The following is a 16,788-nucleotide window of genomic DNA, read 5'->3' as shown; positions in this document are numbered from 1 at the left end:
TTTTAGGCTGCAGCACAGTCGTCACAGTGTGTAGATTTCAGAAGGTTTGCGGTCCAATGTGGTTGTTTCACGGTCATGTGACTGGCTCCTGGCGTTGCAGGACTGGGCCACTTTAAGAACCGTTCCGAGAAGCCGAGGGCGGCGGACGGCAGCGCGGGCGGCGGCAGCGGCGTGCTGAGCGCAGCCAGGCTGGAGGGCCAGGCCGGGTGCAAGACTGAGCGGCTGCACGGCCTCTCCACCCCCTTGGGGCCCTACGACAAGAACTACAGCCGCAAGAGGTTAAGAGAGCACTCGCTGGACCGGACCGACTGTGAGTGTTTCCCTCTGGTGGTGTTTCAGGTTCCTGTGAAGGAACTGTGCTGTGACCTCGCCTGCTTCTCTTTTCTCCTACAGCCTCCCCGAAGCTTTTCCTGGACTCCGGCAGCCCGTGCACGGCCGTGGCCAACATGCACTCGTCCCTTCACAGCCCTCTGACGCGCCAGCTGTCCACGTCTTCGGAGAACTCCACCCCGCTGGGCGCCGGCAGCCAGAGCGTCTCCAGCACACCTGTAAGGATGCACCGGGCTGCTTCTCATTAGCTTCGCTGCACCTGAGGCCAGAGGAGGCCAGAGTGCTTCTTCTCTTTCACAAACCCTCTGATAATCGCCCACCTGCACGCCTTGTTCCTTCCTTTAGTTTCTGAATGCTTCCGTCAGACGTCTTTTTAACCACGAAGCTTCAGCGCTGCGCTTTGATGTGATCGCACGCCGGATCACTGAGCGGCTGCTGTCTTTGACTGGGTTTATAATAATGTTTAAGACGCAGAAAGATGCAGTCATGCAACAGCGGAAGTTCTCCGTCTCTCACTGATACGGTCTAACGTGTGACGTGATAAAGAAACACCATCAGGTCCTTATCAGGTCTTTAAATGAGATAAAACACAACCTCAGATGATGTATCACTCTGTGTCTTTATTTATGGGACAAATACTGAGACAAAACACAGAAGCATTGTGAGGAAAAACTAAGTGAACCCTTACTGTTCCACAGGAGTTAAGAAGGTAGCAGCTGCTGCTGATCAATGCTCTGATTAACTGATCCTCAGTCAGTGTGAGCAGCTCTATAAAAGCAGGAGTTCTGTCAGTTTTCAGGTGTGTGTTAACAAGATGCCAAGGAGGAAAGACACCAGCATTGATCTTAGAGAAGCAACTGCTGCTGCCCATCAGTCTGGGAAGGGTTATAAGGCCATTTCCAGACTATCTGGAGTCCATCATTCTGCAGAGAGAAAGATTATTCACAAGTGGAAAACATTCAGGACAGCTGTCAATCTTCCCAGGAGTGGACGTCCCAGCAAGTTCACCCCAAGGTGAAGAAGCCCAGAGCTACATCTCAGACTCTACAGGCCTCAGTTAGCATGTTAAAGGTCAAAGGTCATGACAGCACAGTTAGAAAAAGACTGAACAAGGATGGCTTGTTTGGAAGGGCTGCAGCAGAAAGCCTCTTCTCTCTAAAAAGAACATGGCAGCACAGCTTAGGTTTGCAAAGCTCCATCTGAACAAAGCACAAGACTTCTGGAACAATGTCCTTTGGACAGACCAGAGCAAAGTGGAGATGTTTGGTCCTAATGCACAGCAGCACGTTTGGAGGAAACCAAACACAGCATATCAGCACAAACACCTCATACCAGCTGTCAAGCACGGTGGTGGAGGGCTGATGATCTGGGCTGGTTCTGCAGCCACAGGACCTGGGCACCTTGCAGTCATTGAGTCCACCATGAACTCCTCTGGATACCAAAGTATTCTAGAGTCAAATGTGAGGCCATCTGTCCCACAGCTAAAGCTGGGCTGAAACTGGCTCATCAACAGGACAAAGATCCCAAACACAGCAGCAGATCTACAGCAGAATGTGTGAAAAAGAAAAGAATCAAGGTGTTGCAATGGTCCAGTCAGAGTCCAGACCTCAGCCTGACTGAAATGCTGTGGTGGGACCTTAAGAGAGCTGTGCAGAAACCAATGCTGCAAACCTCAATGAGCTGAAGCAGCTGGAGAGAAGAGTGGCCGAGATTCCTCCAGAACCATGAGAGAGACTGATAACGTCCCACAGGAAACCATCACTGCAGCTCACTGCTGCTGAAGCTGCTGGATCAGGGGTTCACTTAGTTTTACACTCACTGCTGCTGAAGCTGCTGGATCAGGGGTTCACTTAGTTTTTAACACAGAGAACCATCACTGCAGCTTACGCAGCAGAATATTTTATTGTCCCACATCTAAAACCTTAGAATTACGGGCGGTCTTATAGATGAAATGTGGGGCAGCTGCTGTGCTGTGATGGAGCCTTAAACAAAGTGATTCAGAGTCTGTTAAAGCCAGCTCTGTTGATCTGTTTCTAAACCGGTTCATTTGACCCGTTCGGTGCCGGCAGACTGGTTCTGAACAGCTTATAGTTCACACATGTCCCCGGATTGATTAAAACCAGGCAGCGTCTGCAGCTTCCAGGCGACGCCTGTGGGCCACAACTCTCTGGGAGCCTTTATCCACCGAAGCAGCTCCCCCAGTTTGGATCTCAGCGGTGGATTCAATGTAAATGGTTCAGCCTGATTTAAGACCCGGCTGCCCTGAAAGGTTGTGATAAACAAGTGGTGGGTGAGGATCAGAAGCTGAAGTCAAACCGAAAGCGTCTGTGGTTTTCACTTTTCTTTTCTCTGAGGTTAGAGACAGAAACACTCAGCATCAGGCCAGCTGTTTCTCCTTTTGTGTTTCACACCAACATGAACAGTTTGTCTGGTTTTTACCCAGAAACCCTCAAATATTAACAAGGAAACACTTTGTTGAGCAGATAAACGGTGAATCTGAGAGTGGAAATGAGCCTCCTCAGAGGCTGGAGTTCTGGTTTCTGTTCAGTCACACGTTTGTTTACATGTCTTTTTGTGCCTCCAGCAGCAGCCAATCAAGAGGAGGCGAGGTGAAAGCTCCTTCGACATCAACAACATCGTCATCCCCATGTCTGTGGCTGCCACCACCAGGGTGGAGAAGCTGCAGTACAAAGAGATCCTGACCCCCAGGTAAGGACCGGCTCGCTGGCTCTGTTCGGCCCCTTTTTACCACCTTTAACTCACACTTTTCTCCTGCCAGATGGCGATCGGTGGACATCTTCTCTCAGCCCATCACCGAAGAGGAGAACGAACGGGAGGTGAGTTTATTTCTGCACTGAACTGGGACTCATTCGGCTGTGTTGCTCCTGTTTCAGCACAGATCTTTGGCACTGAGTGCACACTGACCCCTGGTGGCCAAATACTGAACTCCTCAGCATTTTAATAAGCTTTTAAATGATTGAATATTTGTGGATACATTTATTTTAGGTGTCCTGCCCCAGTTCTGCTGCTGGTTTACATCATAAAGTCTTAACTTTACCTTCTTAATCTGAAAAACAATCGGTTTACTGAGACATGAAGCCCAGAAAATGAGCCAATTGGACAGTCTGCAGGTTCTGTGAATACGATCGTATTTAAACAGCTTTTTTTTTAGTTTAAATAGCAAAAATCTGAATGAAAAGACGCTCTGTTGTTCCTCACCTCGTATGTGAACTAAATCCAGGTTCTGGTCGTGTTTTATTGATATTTTATGACGTAAATCAAGGGTTTGTGGGGCTGGATTTCAGTGATATTCCTCAGTTTGTTGCTGTGCTGATGGCTCGCTGTGTGCCTGCAGGTGGAGGACCTCACGGACGCAGCCTTCATCATGCACCATCAGCCCCACGAGGACCAGGAGCGGACCCGCTGGACTTGGATGGCGCTGGCTCCCGCTAAGAGGAGGGGCAGCAGGTGACTCTCACAGCCGCCACACACCTTAGCCTCCCTGTGTCAGGTGGTAGGCTGCAGATGTGACGCTCTGTGTCCCGCAGGTCGTACAAATCCGTAGACGGGCGGACCACGCCGCTGCTGTGCGGGACCAACCCTCCCACCCCTCAGCCTGCGTCCCCAGACCCCGGCCACTGCCCCATGCTGCACGACTACAGCCACGTGCCGTCGCCCATGAGTCCTCCCAGCCCCGACGCCTCCTCCAACCCCCAGACGCCCTGCTCCAGGGACTCCCACCGGCTGCTGTCCAGCGAGGACACGCGGTGCTCCACGCCAGACTTCACCTTCGAGGAGCGGGTACGTAGTTTAACCGCCAAAACCACGGGTTCGTGGGGAAATGCTGGCTGTAAAAATCTGATCCGATGAGGGTTTGAGTCTCATTTGAGATCCCAGAGAAGCGTTTTAAAGTATCCCGTTTCAAGCGAGATTTTCAGGCTTTTTTGGTGGGGTTTTTTTTTTTTTTTTCGTGAAACGTTCGTGACGCCAGTGAAAGAACGCCGATAGTCGCCAACATAAACGACTCATGTCTGGAAAATCTCCCACTGAAACTCCCCCTTCCTCCTCCAGTCATCGAGTCGCAGGCGTTCTTGGTATAAATCTGAATGAGCAGAGAGCCTCGTAATGTCCTTGATGTGCTGAAACTGAAACACTGTTTGGGTGTTTTCTGCTTCATGTTCAGCCATCTGTGCACTTTGGAGTATTTTAACTCATTAAGTTGGACTTCTGTCCCACTTTAAAAGCACCGTTACTATAGCTCTGTTAGCGCATAGCTCTGTTAGCTCATAGCTGCTGTTAGCTCATAGCTGCTGTTAGCTCATAGCTCTGTTAGCGCATAGCTCTGTTAGCTCATAGCTGCTGTTAGCTCATAGCTGCTGTTAGCTCATAGCTCTGTTAGCTCATAGCTGCTGTTATGTGGCTACTTGCAGCTATAGGAGAACTAACGGAGGGATTTCTACACAGGCACTCTACTGGGACCACTTCATCGACCGTGCTCTGTGACAGTCGGCTAACTTCACACAGAGTTTGCTGCTGATAGTTTTGTGCAACATGGCAGGTTATTTATCAGATTTTGACGACGTGGACGAAGACTTTGAGTAAGATGGACGTTCTTACCGGAGTGAATAAGCTGTGCTGCAGGGGGGCGTGTGGATGAAGTGGTCCCAGTAGAGTGCCTGTGTAGAAATCCCTCCGTTAGCTCTCCTATAGCTGCAAGTAGCCACATAACAGCAGCTATGAGCTAACAGAGCTATAGCACACGTTCATTCATTCATTCTTCTTAAAGTATTGGTGAAATAAAGACAGATAATGCCTTATTTAGAGGCTGCATCCTCTAAGCCCCGTTCACTCCGTTATATGGATCTCGAGGAATCTAAATATCTTCTGAAGGACGCCGACTTTCACCAAACTGTTCTCAGTGAGTAGATGAACGCATTTAATGCCAGAAATAAGGTTTAAAAACACCGGAGTTCCCCTTTAAGTTGGACTTCTGTCGCAGTATAAAAGCACGTCTCCTGTCAGCAGCCATATTCCCTCTTTCTGCTCATTTGTGTTGGACTTTGTCCAGTTGGCCTTCTGCATCTCAGCTGGTGGGACACCGGTACCACGTGCCGCCGTATGTTGGACTGCTTCACCGTCCGATCGGACCGTTTAGTTCAGAATCCGGACAGAAGCAGAATTATTTCCCACTGAGACTTTACCCGGATTAAATGAGGCTGAATGTTCTGCGTAGTTCTGTGGTTCTGACTGAAAACTGTGTGATTAGAGTGTTCTGAAGGCTGCATTCGCGGCCCTAAATGGACCCGAGCCGCTGCTTTTCCCTGCTTAAAGTATCTGGTGTGAAACCGTTCCCATGTGGTCTGATCCTCCTGTTTGGTTTGACCCGTTTCAGACGGTGGCGCCGTGGGAGCGTCGCAGCTTCCCGCTGCCCGAGGACCCGGCGCCGGAGCCCGAGGCGGAGACGGACTACCAGATCAGGCCCAGAATGCGTAGCATCTCAGGCTGCCGATCGACAGCCTTCGGACGTCTGGACTCTGACGACACGGAGCCGCCGTGCGACGACGACACCGGCCCCAAACACAGGGCCGCCACCCACCGATGAGTCACGGACTGGCGGAGGTGGCCCCGCCCGGCCCGGCTCGCCCCCACCCCCACACAGCTCCTCTCTGGCATTAACAAGCAGAACCTCAAAGCAGAATAAGATATTAAATGGGTTCCTGTTGTTTGATATTCAAACATCAGTCTAATACTTTTCACAGTTTTTAGTGAACATTATGGAGATAGAAGCCTTTCCCGACACTTGTTTTTGTCACAGGAAAAAAAAAGATAAATGTAAAAACAAACAAAAAAAAAAGTATAAAACAACACATTACAAAAAGTGAGTTCTGTAGTAGGCTAAACAATGTACATGGGGGGCTTAGTGGTGTTTCATATGTGGCGTGTACACTTGTAGCGCACTATGTAGCGGACTCCTCAAAATATGGCCAAAGGGTGTTTTCTATTGACTAGTTTGCTTGTAATTCCCATGTACATTTTTAGTGGAGTGACGAATAACAAAACAAGAAAAAGACCCCTCCCTCCTCTCCTCTCCTCCTCATGCACCCCCTCATCCAAATAAACAGGTACATTTGAGATGTGGTTCCCCCCCTCCTCCCTGTAGAGGTCGCCTGAAATCACCAGAGCACTTCTCCTACTGCCAAGTCTGTTTTTTGCTGGTTTGCTTTTGTTTTTCCTCCATTCCTGACGCGTTTCGTTTGTTTCTCGTTCTGTCCGTTCGTGTTTTTACTTTCTCCCCCCCCCCCCTCTGACGGGTAAAATCATTCCTCTAGTGTCCTCGGAGAGCGCCCGCTGTGTTCACCCCGCCGTCTCCGCCGGGCGGGGTTTTAATTGGATTTTCTTCCTCTTCAAGCACTTGACGGCCGTAAAGCTGCTGCTGCTGCATGCTGGAAAACATGCTGATATTAGTCTTATCGCAGCTAATTTCACTCTTTTTGCGAACAGTCAACGTAAAGACAAAGAAACCCCCCCCTCCCCTGCTTTCTTTTCTCCCTCCCCGGTTCAACTCAACAGGTTTCAAACGTTCAAAATGTAGCAGCTCTCAGTTAAAATCCAGCCGAGCTCAGGTTCTTCTGCTCGATAGCTTCACCTCTTCCCTCCGATGGCTCAGATCTAGGCAGGATTTTGTTTTCTTACCCCACAGCGTCCATATAATCACTCTGACCCCCCCCCCCCCCACCCCCCTTCCACCTTACGTAACTAATTGCTATGCAAAAAAGAAAAAAAAAAGTCTATGGTTGTTTTCATTTTTCATCTCCTTTTTAAGCCACAGCCATTCAGTCACTGTTATTTTCTTTTGTAGTTAAGCAAGATGTCAATGTACCTGTTTGATTGTTGCAGCAGTTAACCTAATCAAAAAGCAGAATCCTTTTCTTTTTTGTAAATAGTACCATTAAAACATTTATGTTTAACTTGGCACAGTTGTTCCGGCCTCATTCACTCTGAGCTGTCGCCGGTGGGCCAAAAAAGTTCACCACAAGCGACTTCGTAGCATTTATTTCAAATACACATATACAGCAACAAGAATCATCAACCAGTTATTGATCAAATGCACAATAACAAGAACAATCACATTTCCACAACTGTACAGCGTCAGAAGTAACCCAAAAGAAAAGTTAGAGTTTGTTACTGCAGGAACCGTCTTCGCCGCCCCGCTGGGATGGAGTCCCCGCCCCTCTGGGATGGAGTCCCCGCCCCTCTGGGATGGAGTCCCCGCCCCTCTGGGATGGAGTCCCGCCCCGCTGGGATGGAGTCCCGCCCCGCTGGGATGGAGTCCCCGCCCCGCTGGGATCGAGTCCCCGCCCCGCTGGGATGGAGTCCCGCCCCGCTGGGATCGAGTCCCGCCCCGCTGGGATCGAGTCCCCGCCCCGCTGGGATCGAGTCCCCGCCCCGCTGGGATCGAGTCCCCGCCCCGCTGGGATCGAGTCCCCGCCCCGCTGGGATCGAGTCCCCGCCCCGCTGGGATCGAGTCCCCGCCCCGCTGGGATCGAGTCCCCGCCCCGCTTGGATCGAGTCCCCGCCCCGCTGGGATCGAGTCCCCGCCCCGCTGGGATCGAGTCCCCGCCCCGCTGGGATCGAGCCCCGCCCCGCTTGGATCGAGTCCCCGCCCCGCTGGGATCGAGTCCCCGCCCCGCTGGGATCGAGTCCCCGCCCCGCTTGGATCGAGTCCCCGCCCCGCTGGGATCGAGTCCCCGCCCCGCTGGGATCGAGCCCCGCCCCGCTGGGATCGAGTCCCCGCCCCGCTGGGATCGAGTCCCCGCCCCGCTTGGATCGAGTCCCCGCCCCGCTGGGATCGAGTCCCACCCCGCACGCCGAGACGTTGGCGGTCTGCTGCAACGAAAGAAGTCAGCATGCAGATAACGTTGCGAGCACACCCTGGAGTCCTACACGCCTCTGCTTTTCTTAGGTTAGCTGGTAGAATGAAAGCACGGTGAGTTTTGACCCCGTGTAGCGCAGCGCTAACGGGATTTACAGGCAGGCAGCGAGCAGACGGCCGTCTCTCACACCGGGTGCATGCAAGAAGCCGTTTCTCTGGGTTTAACGGATCACTGGGAGTATCGACCAACATCAGGGTGTGTTTCAGGGAAGGGATTCGTACTAATTGATGTCCGGCGGGTGTAAAACGCAAAGAAAATGCTAACTGCACAGGTGAGCCTCAGTGTGTGTGAAATAAAACTAAATTACACCTTTCAGCTACAGAAAACCACGTTTTCAACCTTTTTTTTCTAGCCTCGGCTGTAGATTTGAAAGCTTTAACATGCTTTAAAATAAAGAATTAGCAGCATTTCATGAAGCTAATGCCACCAGCTGGTGAGTGCTTTTATGTGGTCGGTGCCCGGGTGCAAATGCACGTGTCGTGATGATAAAACGGCCTAAACTAGTGAAGTCGTTGCTGTACAGTTCGTCTTGTTGCACGCCACAAGCCATCCGTCCTCCTGCCAGGCAACAGTCGTAATCATTCTGGGTGAGTACAGTCTTTGTGAGAAGCGATCTCTCCAAAAAGAAAAAGATGCATCATGTTTAAAGGCGAGAAAGCACCTTTAGAGGATTTTTTTAGCCTACTAATTAACTTTAATTTACCTGTCCTATCTTCTTGGTGCACGCAGCAGTTTAAACACTGTAATCTGTCTCGAGCCGAACTCAAATTCTGACAATTTAGCCATGAAATTACACTTAAATGTGAGTTTTCCTGCTCATAAGTCGAGCTGAAGCGCATTTACAAGGGGAGCAGTAAAAAAAAAAAAAAAAGAACATTGACAGTAGCAGGCACAATACAAATGTTTCTTCATATCAAATACATATATCCACAGTATACGATTATAAAACTGTGCCCAACACGAACCAAAGTTTCTACTCTAGCTGTTTTTTGTTTTTCTTTTTTTTAAATTCCAGGTGTGACACCTGTGGTACCGAGGGTGTGTCAGAAATGAGACCACTGAGAGGCCACAGGTGTCTCCATTTCAAAGCCAGTAGCTCAGAATTCACCAGCCAGCAGCAAACCTCTGGAAGTGGCCACCATCTCTTTCCTTAGGTATTCGCATCCCTAGGTTTGTCACTAGCATCTAGACCAGTAAACGACATCTGAAAAATAGCATTCTTGTGCTAGTAAATGATTCCTGGCCTTAACACTTGTAACTAAATAATGAAAGCTACCAAGTAGCATCTGAACACTTGTTAGCATCCTTAGGCTAGCTACAAGCAATCTTTCACTAGGAGTTGTAGTTCAGAAACTGGCATCTGAACACGCATTGTTAGCATAGCCATGATAGCATCATTAGGCTGGTCATTAGCACCTTTATACTGGTATCCTAAACAAGTGAATACCATTTGTATACCTGTAAATTGCATTATTTGTAGGCTAGTAACTAGCATATGAAGAAAAGCTGCCAACATCCCTAATCTAACCAAAAAATATCCCTAGGCAGCCATTCCTGGGCTTAGCTATAATAAATCTCTTGGCCCGTCACTAGTATTTTAAGACGGTAACTAGCATCACAACACTTGTTAGCATGCTTTGGCTTGCCACAAGCACCTGTGCTGTTAGCATTTTCAGCTTAGTCACAGGCGTCTTGTAATTAGCATCTATAGGCTTGTAACTGATCTGAACACTAGTTGTTAGCATACCATTGCTAGTCATTAGTATCATTAGGGTAGTTACTAGCTCCTGTAGTCATTAGCATCCCTATGCCAGCCATTATTATCTCTATGCTAACAAATTGCATAAAGATACTCGAATAGTTATCATTTGTAGACTTATAACTTACAACTCTATACTAATTAACATCTAAATATTCTACGGTAGCATTCCAGAGCTAACAAATCACATCTAAACACTCGTCAGTTATAATCCTATGCTAACAAGAAATTAAAAGTGGTTATCGAGCATTACTATATTAGCATCGCTGGGCTACTTTGGGGAGCTTTGATCTACTTAGCCGAGCAATGATTAAATGTAGCGTTCAAACAATTTGTTTGAGTAACCAGCCTAGGGATGCTATCTGTTAGCCAGCGGATGCTAACATTTGGTGGAGAACATTAAAAAAAAAAAAACATTTTTTGCACCATTTAACTGCTCGAAAAACCATAATATCGTCATTTTATATGAAGAAATAAAGGGCCATAAAGCAACTGGGTTCTTTCATCATGTAGTTTTTTTTAAATGATCCTCAGAAGAGCAACAAGCCAAGTGATGCTTGGGACCCGAGAAGGGAGGCGTGTTGTCTGACTGGATGAATATCTGAGCTCGACAGACTCCGACAGCAGCTTCTCTGGCTTCTCGGCGGCCTTATTCTTGGCACACGACCCGGTCGAAGTCACCTACTGTAGCTCGAGGTGCAGCACATGTCGGGACTACACAAAAGCAAAAACAGCAGTGAGGTCTGAGAGCATTTTTTCCGCCTGGATGAGAAATTTGCTACTTTTCTTTTGACCGTTTTCTTCTGCCACTCCCACAACAAAACCCTGCAACTGTTTCGGGAGCCAAACATTCTGCATTTTCCTCCATTTTTAAGGTTCTGTCATTAAAACAAAAAGAAAAGAACAGGTGATTTCTTTACAGGAAGTCGTGTTTACCAGGAGACGTGTTGAGGTAAAATAATTCCTCAGATTCACAAGGAAATATTTGTTTTACTGGGTGTTTTTAACTCTTTAAGGGTCACTACAGAAGGCGAAAATAATAGCAAGTAGAGACCAAAGACCACAGAGAGAAATTTAATACATTTCGGCCTACTTGTTAGTTTTTTTTCCTCAAGATCTCTAATAGCAACACCTCAAGAACAGTTTAAAATGTTAGTGGAGGGTAAACGGTGATGGGTAGCTAAAAAAACAACCAAAAAGTCCTGTGATAATACCAAGGAGGGCATCACAACTCCTCTACGTGGTCGTGTGGTGGAGGTGGAGTTTGGTGCGTTCACAGGCCCTGTTTGGCCAGGGAGGCGGACACCTGGTCGGCCAGCGTGGACAGCTGCGGAGAGTCGGTCATGTTGATGCTGCCGGAGGAGGACATGGTGCTGAGCTGGTGGGGGGAGTCTTCCAAAGAGATGATCTCGGCGCCGTGGTCAGTGCGGGCCTTGGCTGTCTCACGGAAGCTCAGCTTGTGGCTCTCAATCTGCAGTCGGATCAGAGGTAAAGCTTTAAAAACTAAGAACCGGACGCATCTGTACGAGTAAAGCTGCAAATAAAGATGGGACACCACAAATGTGAATTACAAACACTGAAATATGAGGTTTAAATGATTTGTAAATACTGTGCCTAATGTCGTCTTATGTTACCAACACACTGGTTCATCCCTCGAGTTAGGAGCCTTTTCTGATGCCTGAATGATTCATAGGTCAGAGTAAAGTGGCTTAAATGAGTGAAAAATCAGCCAAAGTCCAAAGAAAAACTTTAGAAAACCTTCATATTCCAAATTAAATTCAAAATGAGCATTTATTACTCAGAAAAACACACGATTTACAACTTATTTGTAGGATTTTGGTGTCCTAACATTTTTGAAAGCTTCCAGGAAATAAATTCCGGATTTATCATTCTCTATCTTTGATAATCCCATAATATAAAACTGGAATAAACTGCATCCTGTTTGGTCTTTGGCACCGTTGCATGCTGAGGAGCGCCCTCTGCTGGACAACCCGTGTAAATGCACAACCAGCTCCCATTAAACTGTAATTTACCTGGTTTTTTAAGCCTTTTTCAGAAGCTTTGCCACATTAAACAGGCAGTTAGAGGTAGAATTAACCGATAGGTTCAGGTTTTTATTGAAGATATCGCTTTAAATGACACCAGTGGCTTGAATAAAATGCATTGTGCAGCAGTTTTCTCCCAGAATACCTAAAATTCTGATTAATTCAGTGGAATTATTCATCCTGACATGTGTTTTTCTTGTCTGGGACTGAACGATTAGTACCCATATCTTAATTATATGTTAAGGATTCACATGTGGGTGTACCGGAGTCTGAAAACACTGTGGTGTCTGAATAAATCAGGTTTTAGGAGCAGCTGTGGATACTTACAGGAGTCCTCAATCTTTATGAGGGGGTTCGTCAGGATGGGTGTGATGGGTGCTGAGGGGACAGTCTGAGGTGACTGGGGGGGGGTTAAAACAGGGGAGGGGATGGAGAGGCTGTCTGAGACGCTCCCCTCTGCGTCCTTTCCCTTGTCCCTCTACAGAGGAGCCCCAGCGGGGGAAATGACAAGGCAAAACGGCAACAGAAACAAACAAAACACAGGATGGTTTGAACAAAAATCAAAGAACGCAACATGAAGAATGAACACAGCAAATAATGAGAACCATGAAATAAAAAGGTGAGGAGCTTGAACAAAGGAGGGAGAAAGCAAACGATGATAAATGAAGCCAAAGGCGCCCAGAAGGCTCCGCTGTGCAAGTTTAAAAGCTCCGAAAGCTGCCGTTTGTGTTTGGAAACCCTCTTAATTAGTCTTATGATTTAGCCATCAAATCCACATTTAGCTGCTGTTCTGTGGTGAAAGTCGAGTCTGTAATCACTGCAACACATGAAGATGAAGTACTTTATACACTACATTTACCTTTAAATTAATGATTAAACCAGTTATTTTTAGAAAAAGCTGAATTTAGTCGCTGTTTAAATCTGATAAATGGCTTAAAATGTACTTTATCTGAACAAAAATTAAAGATTAGGTCTTTGTTTTATATTCTTTCCTCTCCCATAAATCATCTCAGATTAATCTGGAGTATAAATCTGTATATAAAGTAGTTAAAAACAGGAAGTTGCTGTTTATACTGATTCTGTTGTATCTAAAGCACGGAGCTGAACTCCACTCCCTCATTTCTTTATATGCTGTCAGGAAAACAGGAAACTGGTGCAAACATGAATATAAACACAGTATGAGAGGTTAAAAACAGAGTTTTTTATCAGTTCTGAGCAGCTTTAAAGTGAATATCTGGTCTGAGCTCCTTTATTCTCCAACACAGCCTGAACCCTCTGAGACGAGCTTTCTGTCATTTCTTTAAGGAGGCTTCAGGAATAGTTCTCCAGGCTTCTTGAAGGACATCCCAAAGCTCTTCTTTGGATGTGGGCTGCCTTTTGTTCCGTTCTCTGTCAGATGATCCCACACTGCTTCAATAATGTTGAGGTCCGGGCTCTGGGGAGGATTCATCCCTCCATAAGACCTGTTGCCACTGATTTTCAGTCCACTTCTTGTGTCATTTGGCACAGCTCAGCCTTTTCTCCCTGTTTCCCTTCCTTAAGAACGGCTTCTTGACAGCCACCCTTCCATGGAGACCATTTCTGATGAGGCTTGGGCCAACAGTAGATGGATCAGCTGAAGGTCCAGATGCATCTCTCAGCTCCTGTCAGGTCTCTGCTGGATTTTTTCCTCTTTCTTAAGGACATCACTTTCAGATCCTGTTCATCTGCTGTAGATAGTTTTTTAGGCCTGACACTTCTTCTTTTGTCCTCCACTTGTCCAGTTTCCTCAAATGTTTTAAGGACACACTGCACACCATGCTGAGATATGCCAAGTTTTCAGCTAATAGCTCTTTGGGAATCACCTTGTTGCTGCAGAAATCCTATTTTCTGTCTGTCAAACTGTGTTTTCTTTGCTGTTTTTCATAGATGCAGCTAAAGAAATGGGAACAAATGATGTGTCTTTGTGACAGGCTGCTGGTAACAAAGTGCCTAAAGATCCAGTTTAAAATGGCTTCTTTGCTAAGTTGTCTGTTCTGTGTCGACACAACACTGGTTCATCCCTTGAGTTAAGGAGTCTTTTTTCTGCCTGAATGGTTCATAGTTCAGAGTTAAGCGGCTTAACAAAGAAAAATCACATTCCTCTGAAAATACTCAGGTACAAGGACTGAAAATGAGTGAAAAAGCAGGAAATGTCCAAAGAAAAACTGAAAGACCTTCAGAAAGCTGGAGAACTATTGATCAAGACCATTTTAAAATATTAAAGTCTGGCTGTTTGTAAGGAAAAAATAAAGAAATGAGGTCTGATCAGGACTGTAGAATCAAAATATGAATTTTAAAATATCAGAATGAGAAAACTGGTAACTTTAATCCTCCAGATTAAGCTGTTCGTGTATTTTTACTGAAAGATGATTCATGCAGGACTTTTTACATGTTTTACAAAAGTAATTAAATTAAATAAATTTCTGCAGCCTGATTTCCACTTAATTTATCACTTTTTTAAGTTCTTTTGACACATTAAATGACTTAAAACACTCCTTTTTAGTGGCTTCAGCTCACACCTCATCACATATTTATTCATCATATTTATTATAAATTGTATTTAATGTCAATGAACTGTAACAAATGTACAAAAGGTTCTAATTCTAATGAAAATCCTTTAGGACTTTCATATTGTTTATTATCTCAGTTTTTACCATAAATATGATCATTATTCAGGTTTTATATCAGAAAATATAGTGTTAGAGGCAGAAGAACTTTGAATATTCATTTTTCTTATTATTTCTAAGGTTAATTCAGAGTTTTAAAGCTGAACAGTAAGAGGACACAGAGTGAATTGAAGTGAAACTGTGAGGATGGAAAAGCTAACGTGTTGCTGACTGCGTTTCGCCCCAAAAAGAAACCTAAAAAATGCCGTTTTTACCCGTTTCTGTCCGCCTCCGGGAACGTGGCCGATGTTGTTCAGAGAGCCGATTTTCGACTGAACTTTGAACTCCAGCTTCTCGTTTTTGATCTCCACATTTCCACCGCCTGAAACGGACGAGAGGACAGTTAAAGAAGTTAAAGAAGAGCACAGCTGCAACGACTTAAAGTCGCCACTAGGTGTCGCTTCAGAGCTGCAGAACCTCAAAACAGAAAGTGAAAACTCATCAAGCAGCTCACAGACGCCTATAAACCGAGGCTCTCTGGCTTGTCTGGTAGCTTTCAGCCAACTAAACATGGGAGTTAACGTGCACGTGACCACGCAGGTGCACGTGACCACGCAGGCGCTCGGATTACAGCACACACAGAGTTTAAACCCCTACGACGAACCTTTAAAACATTTTAGTTAAACATTTGCTCTGCAGGAACAGCCGTGTTTGCACCTGCAGAGACTTTAATCTCTGAAAATGCTTGTTTAACATCCCAAAAACTAACGTTTTTAGTGGCCCTACAACCGTTGGTGTCTGGCTGCAGCTGTGAGACGTACCGAGAGGCTGCCCCCGTATAACTTTCTGTCATTATTTGTAACAAACACGTTGTAAATTAAGAGTAATCTTACAATTTCTCTCCAAGGTTGCTTTAAAAGATGCAAAAATGTAAAAAGAAGCCACTTTATCTGTTGGGTCATTACATTTTAAGTAGAAATGGGTATAAAGTACAGCTATAAAGTGGAATTACATGAGGTAAAACACTGAAAAGATGTTATTTCTACTGTACAGGAACAGGATTTTATTACATATTCTGTTGTTAAAGTTCAAGGATGAACTGGCCTGGAAATGAAAACAATAATCGTTGTTTTTAGTCTCTTTAAACAGAAAGAAATCTTTCACCTGGCTTGTGATGAATGTTGGCCTTCGATCCGCATTTCGACTGAACGTTGCTCAAATCGATCTTTTTGTGCACGATCTGAACCTGCAGAGGGGACGAAGCAGAAGAACAGTTTTAGGGAAGTGAAACCGCTTTGAAGTGGCTCTGAACCTGTGAACCGGACCAAAGAGCAACCACAGCAGGCGGGTTAGATGTTAAAGTCAGCAAAACTCGGGGATTCTTACATTTACTCTGACTTTGTTTGGTAATATTCATCCATAAAGCTCTGGGATGTGAGACGTCCCTGGAAAAGATGTGGCCTTGAAGGCAGCATGTGCTGCTGTAAAATCTCAGTGCTGCCATCACAGAAGTGGAAATGAGCTCTGATACAAGCCCAAACCGTCACAGAGCCTGGCTGCAGGCTGGATGCTGCTTTTCTTCCAACAAACACCTGGAATACTGATAGTTCTGACCACAGAACACATTTCCACCGTTTTATGGTCCATCCCAGATGCCTCCGAGCCCAGAGAAGTGGACGAGGTTCACATCCGGCTCCTTCCCAGCTCCCTTATCCACGTGGTTCTAATCCAGGTGTAATAATCCAGCTCCCTTGTCCTTTCCACTCTGAAATTCCTGCAGATTCCCTGAATCATTTCATGATATTCTGCACCGCAGAGGGAGAAATCTGCAGATCCCTTCCAATCTTTCTTTGTGGAACGCCATTTTTAAACGGTTTAATAATTAATTAATTAACACTTTTGTACCAAATCATGTGAAGAATTAGCATTTCTTTATGACCTCGGCCCTGAATTCTACCCGTCCCAGCAGGCCTGAGCTGGAGGAATGGATGCATGTTAAATATCTTGGGTTCATGCTGTCTGCAATGAAATCCGAGTCAAAGTAAATGTAAGAATCGCTGCTTTCTTCCCTTTAAATGAGCCTTTTCTGTCCC

The 16,788-nt window shown here is 46.2% G+C and overlaps 2 protein-coding genes across 25 annotated transcripts in view; one reads left to right on the top strand and one right to left on the bottom strand.

The window, feature by feature from the left end:
- The window catches only part of LOC140278921 (KAT8 regulatory NSL complex subunit 1-like), a 28,606-nt gene extending 21,303 nt beyond the window's left edge, over positions 1 to 7,303 (top strand). For 4 of the 5 annotated variants that reach the window (XM_072374009.1, XM_072374008.1, XM_072374012.1 and 1 more), the window contains 7 exons: positions 101 to 310; positions 394 to 548; positions 2,915 to 3,039; positions 3,110 to 3,167; positions 3,686 to 3,798; positions 3,879 to 4,131; positions 5,723 to 7,303. In XM_072374009.1, the coding sequence (XP_072230110.1) occupies positions 101 to 310; positions 394 to 548; positions 2,915 to 3,039; positions 3,110 to 3,167; positions 3,686 to 3,798; positions 3,879 to 4,131; positions 5,723 to 5,932 (1,124 nt within the window). In that variant the 3' untranslated portion in view covers positions 5,933 to 7,303. The remainder of the gene's footprint in view (positions 1 to 100; positions 311 to 393; positions 549 to 2,914; positions 3,040 to 3,109; positions 3,168 to 3,685; positions 3,799 to 3,878; positions 4,132 to 5,722) is intronic. The other variant, XM_072374011.1, reaches the window with a different exon arrangement.
- Positions 7,304 to 8,912: 1,609 nt separating this feature from the next.
- LOC140278090 (microtubule-associated protein tau-like) overlaps positions 8,913 to 16,788 on the bottom strand; it is a 37,315-nt gene continuing 29,439 nt past the window's right edge. For 18 of the 20 annotated variants that reach the window (XM_072372993.1, XM_072372992.1, XM_072372999.1 and 15 more), the window contains 3 exons: positions 15,860 to 15,941; positions 14,971 to 15,077; positions 8,913 to 11,494 (listed from right to left, as the gene is read on the bottom strand). In XM_072372993.1, the coding sequence (XP_072229094.1) occupies positions 11,297 to 11,494; positions 14,971 to 15,077; positions 15,860 to 15,941 (387 nt within the window). In that variant the 3' untranslated portion in view covers positions 8,913 to 11,296. Of the gene's footprint in view, positions 11,495 to 12,395; positions 12,547 to 14,970; positions 15,078 to 15,859; positions 15,942 to 16,788 lie in introns of all 20 variants that reach the window. The other 2 variants (XM_072372985.1, XM_072372988.1) reach the window with 1 other exon arrangement.

This window comes from Leuresthes tenuis, unplaced genomic scaffold, assembly GCF_036924035.1.
Source record: "Leuresthes tenuis unplaced genomic scaffold, fLeuTen1.0.hap1 SCAF_20, whole genome shotgun sequence".
Taxonomy (NCBI): domain Eukaryota; kingdom Metazoa; phylum Chordata; class Actinopteri; order Atheriniformes; family Atherinopsidae; genus Leuresthes; species Leuresthes tenuis.
Note: the sequence above shows the minus strand (reverse complement) of the source record. Positions and strands in the feature narration are given on the sequence as shown.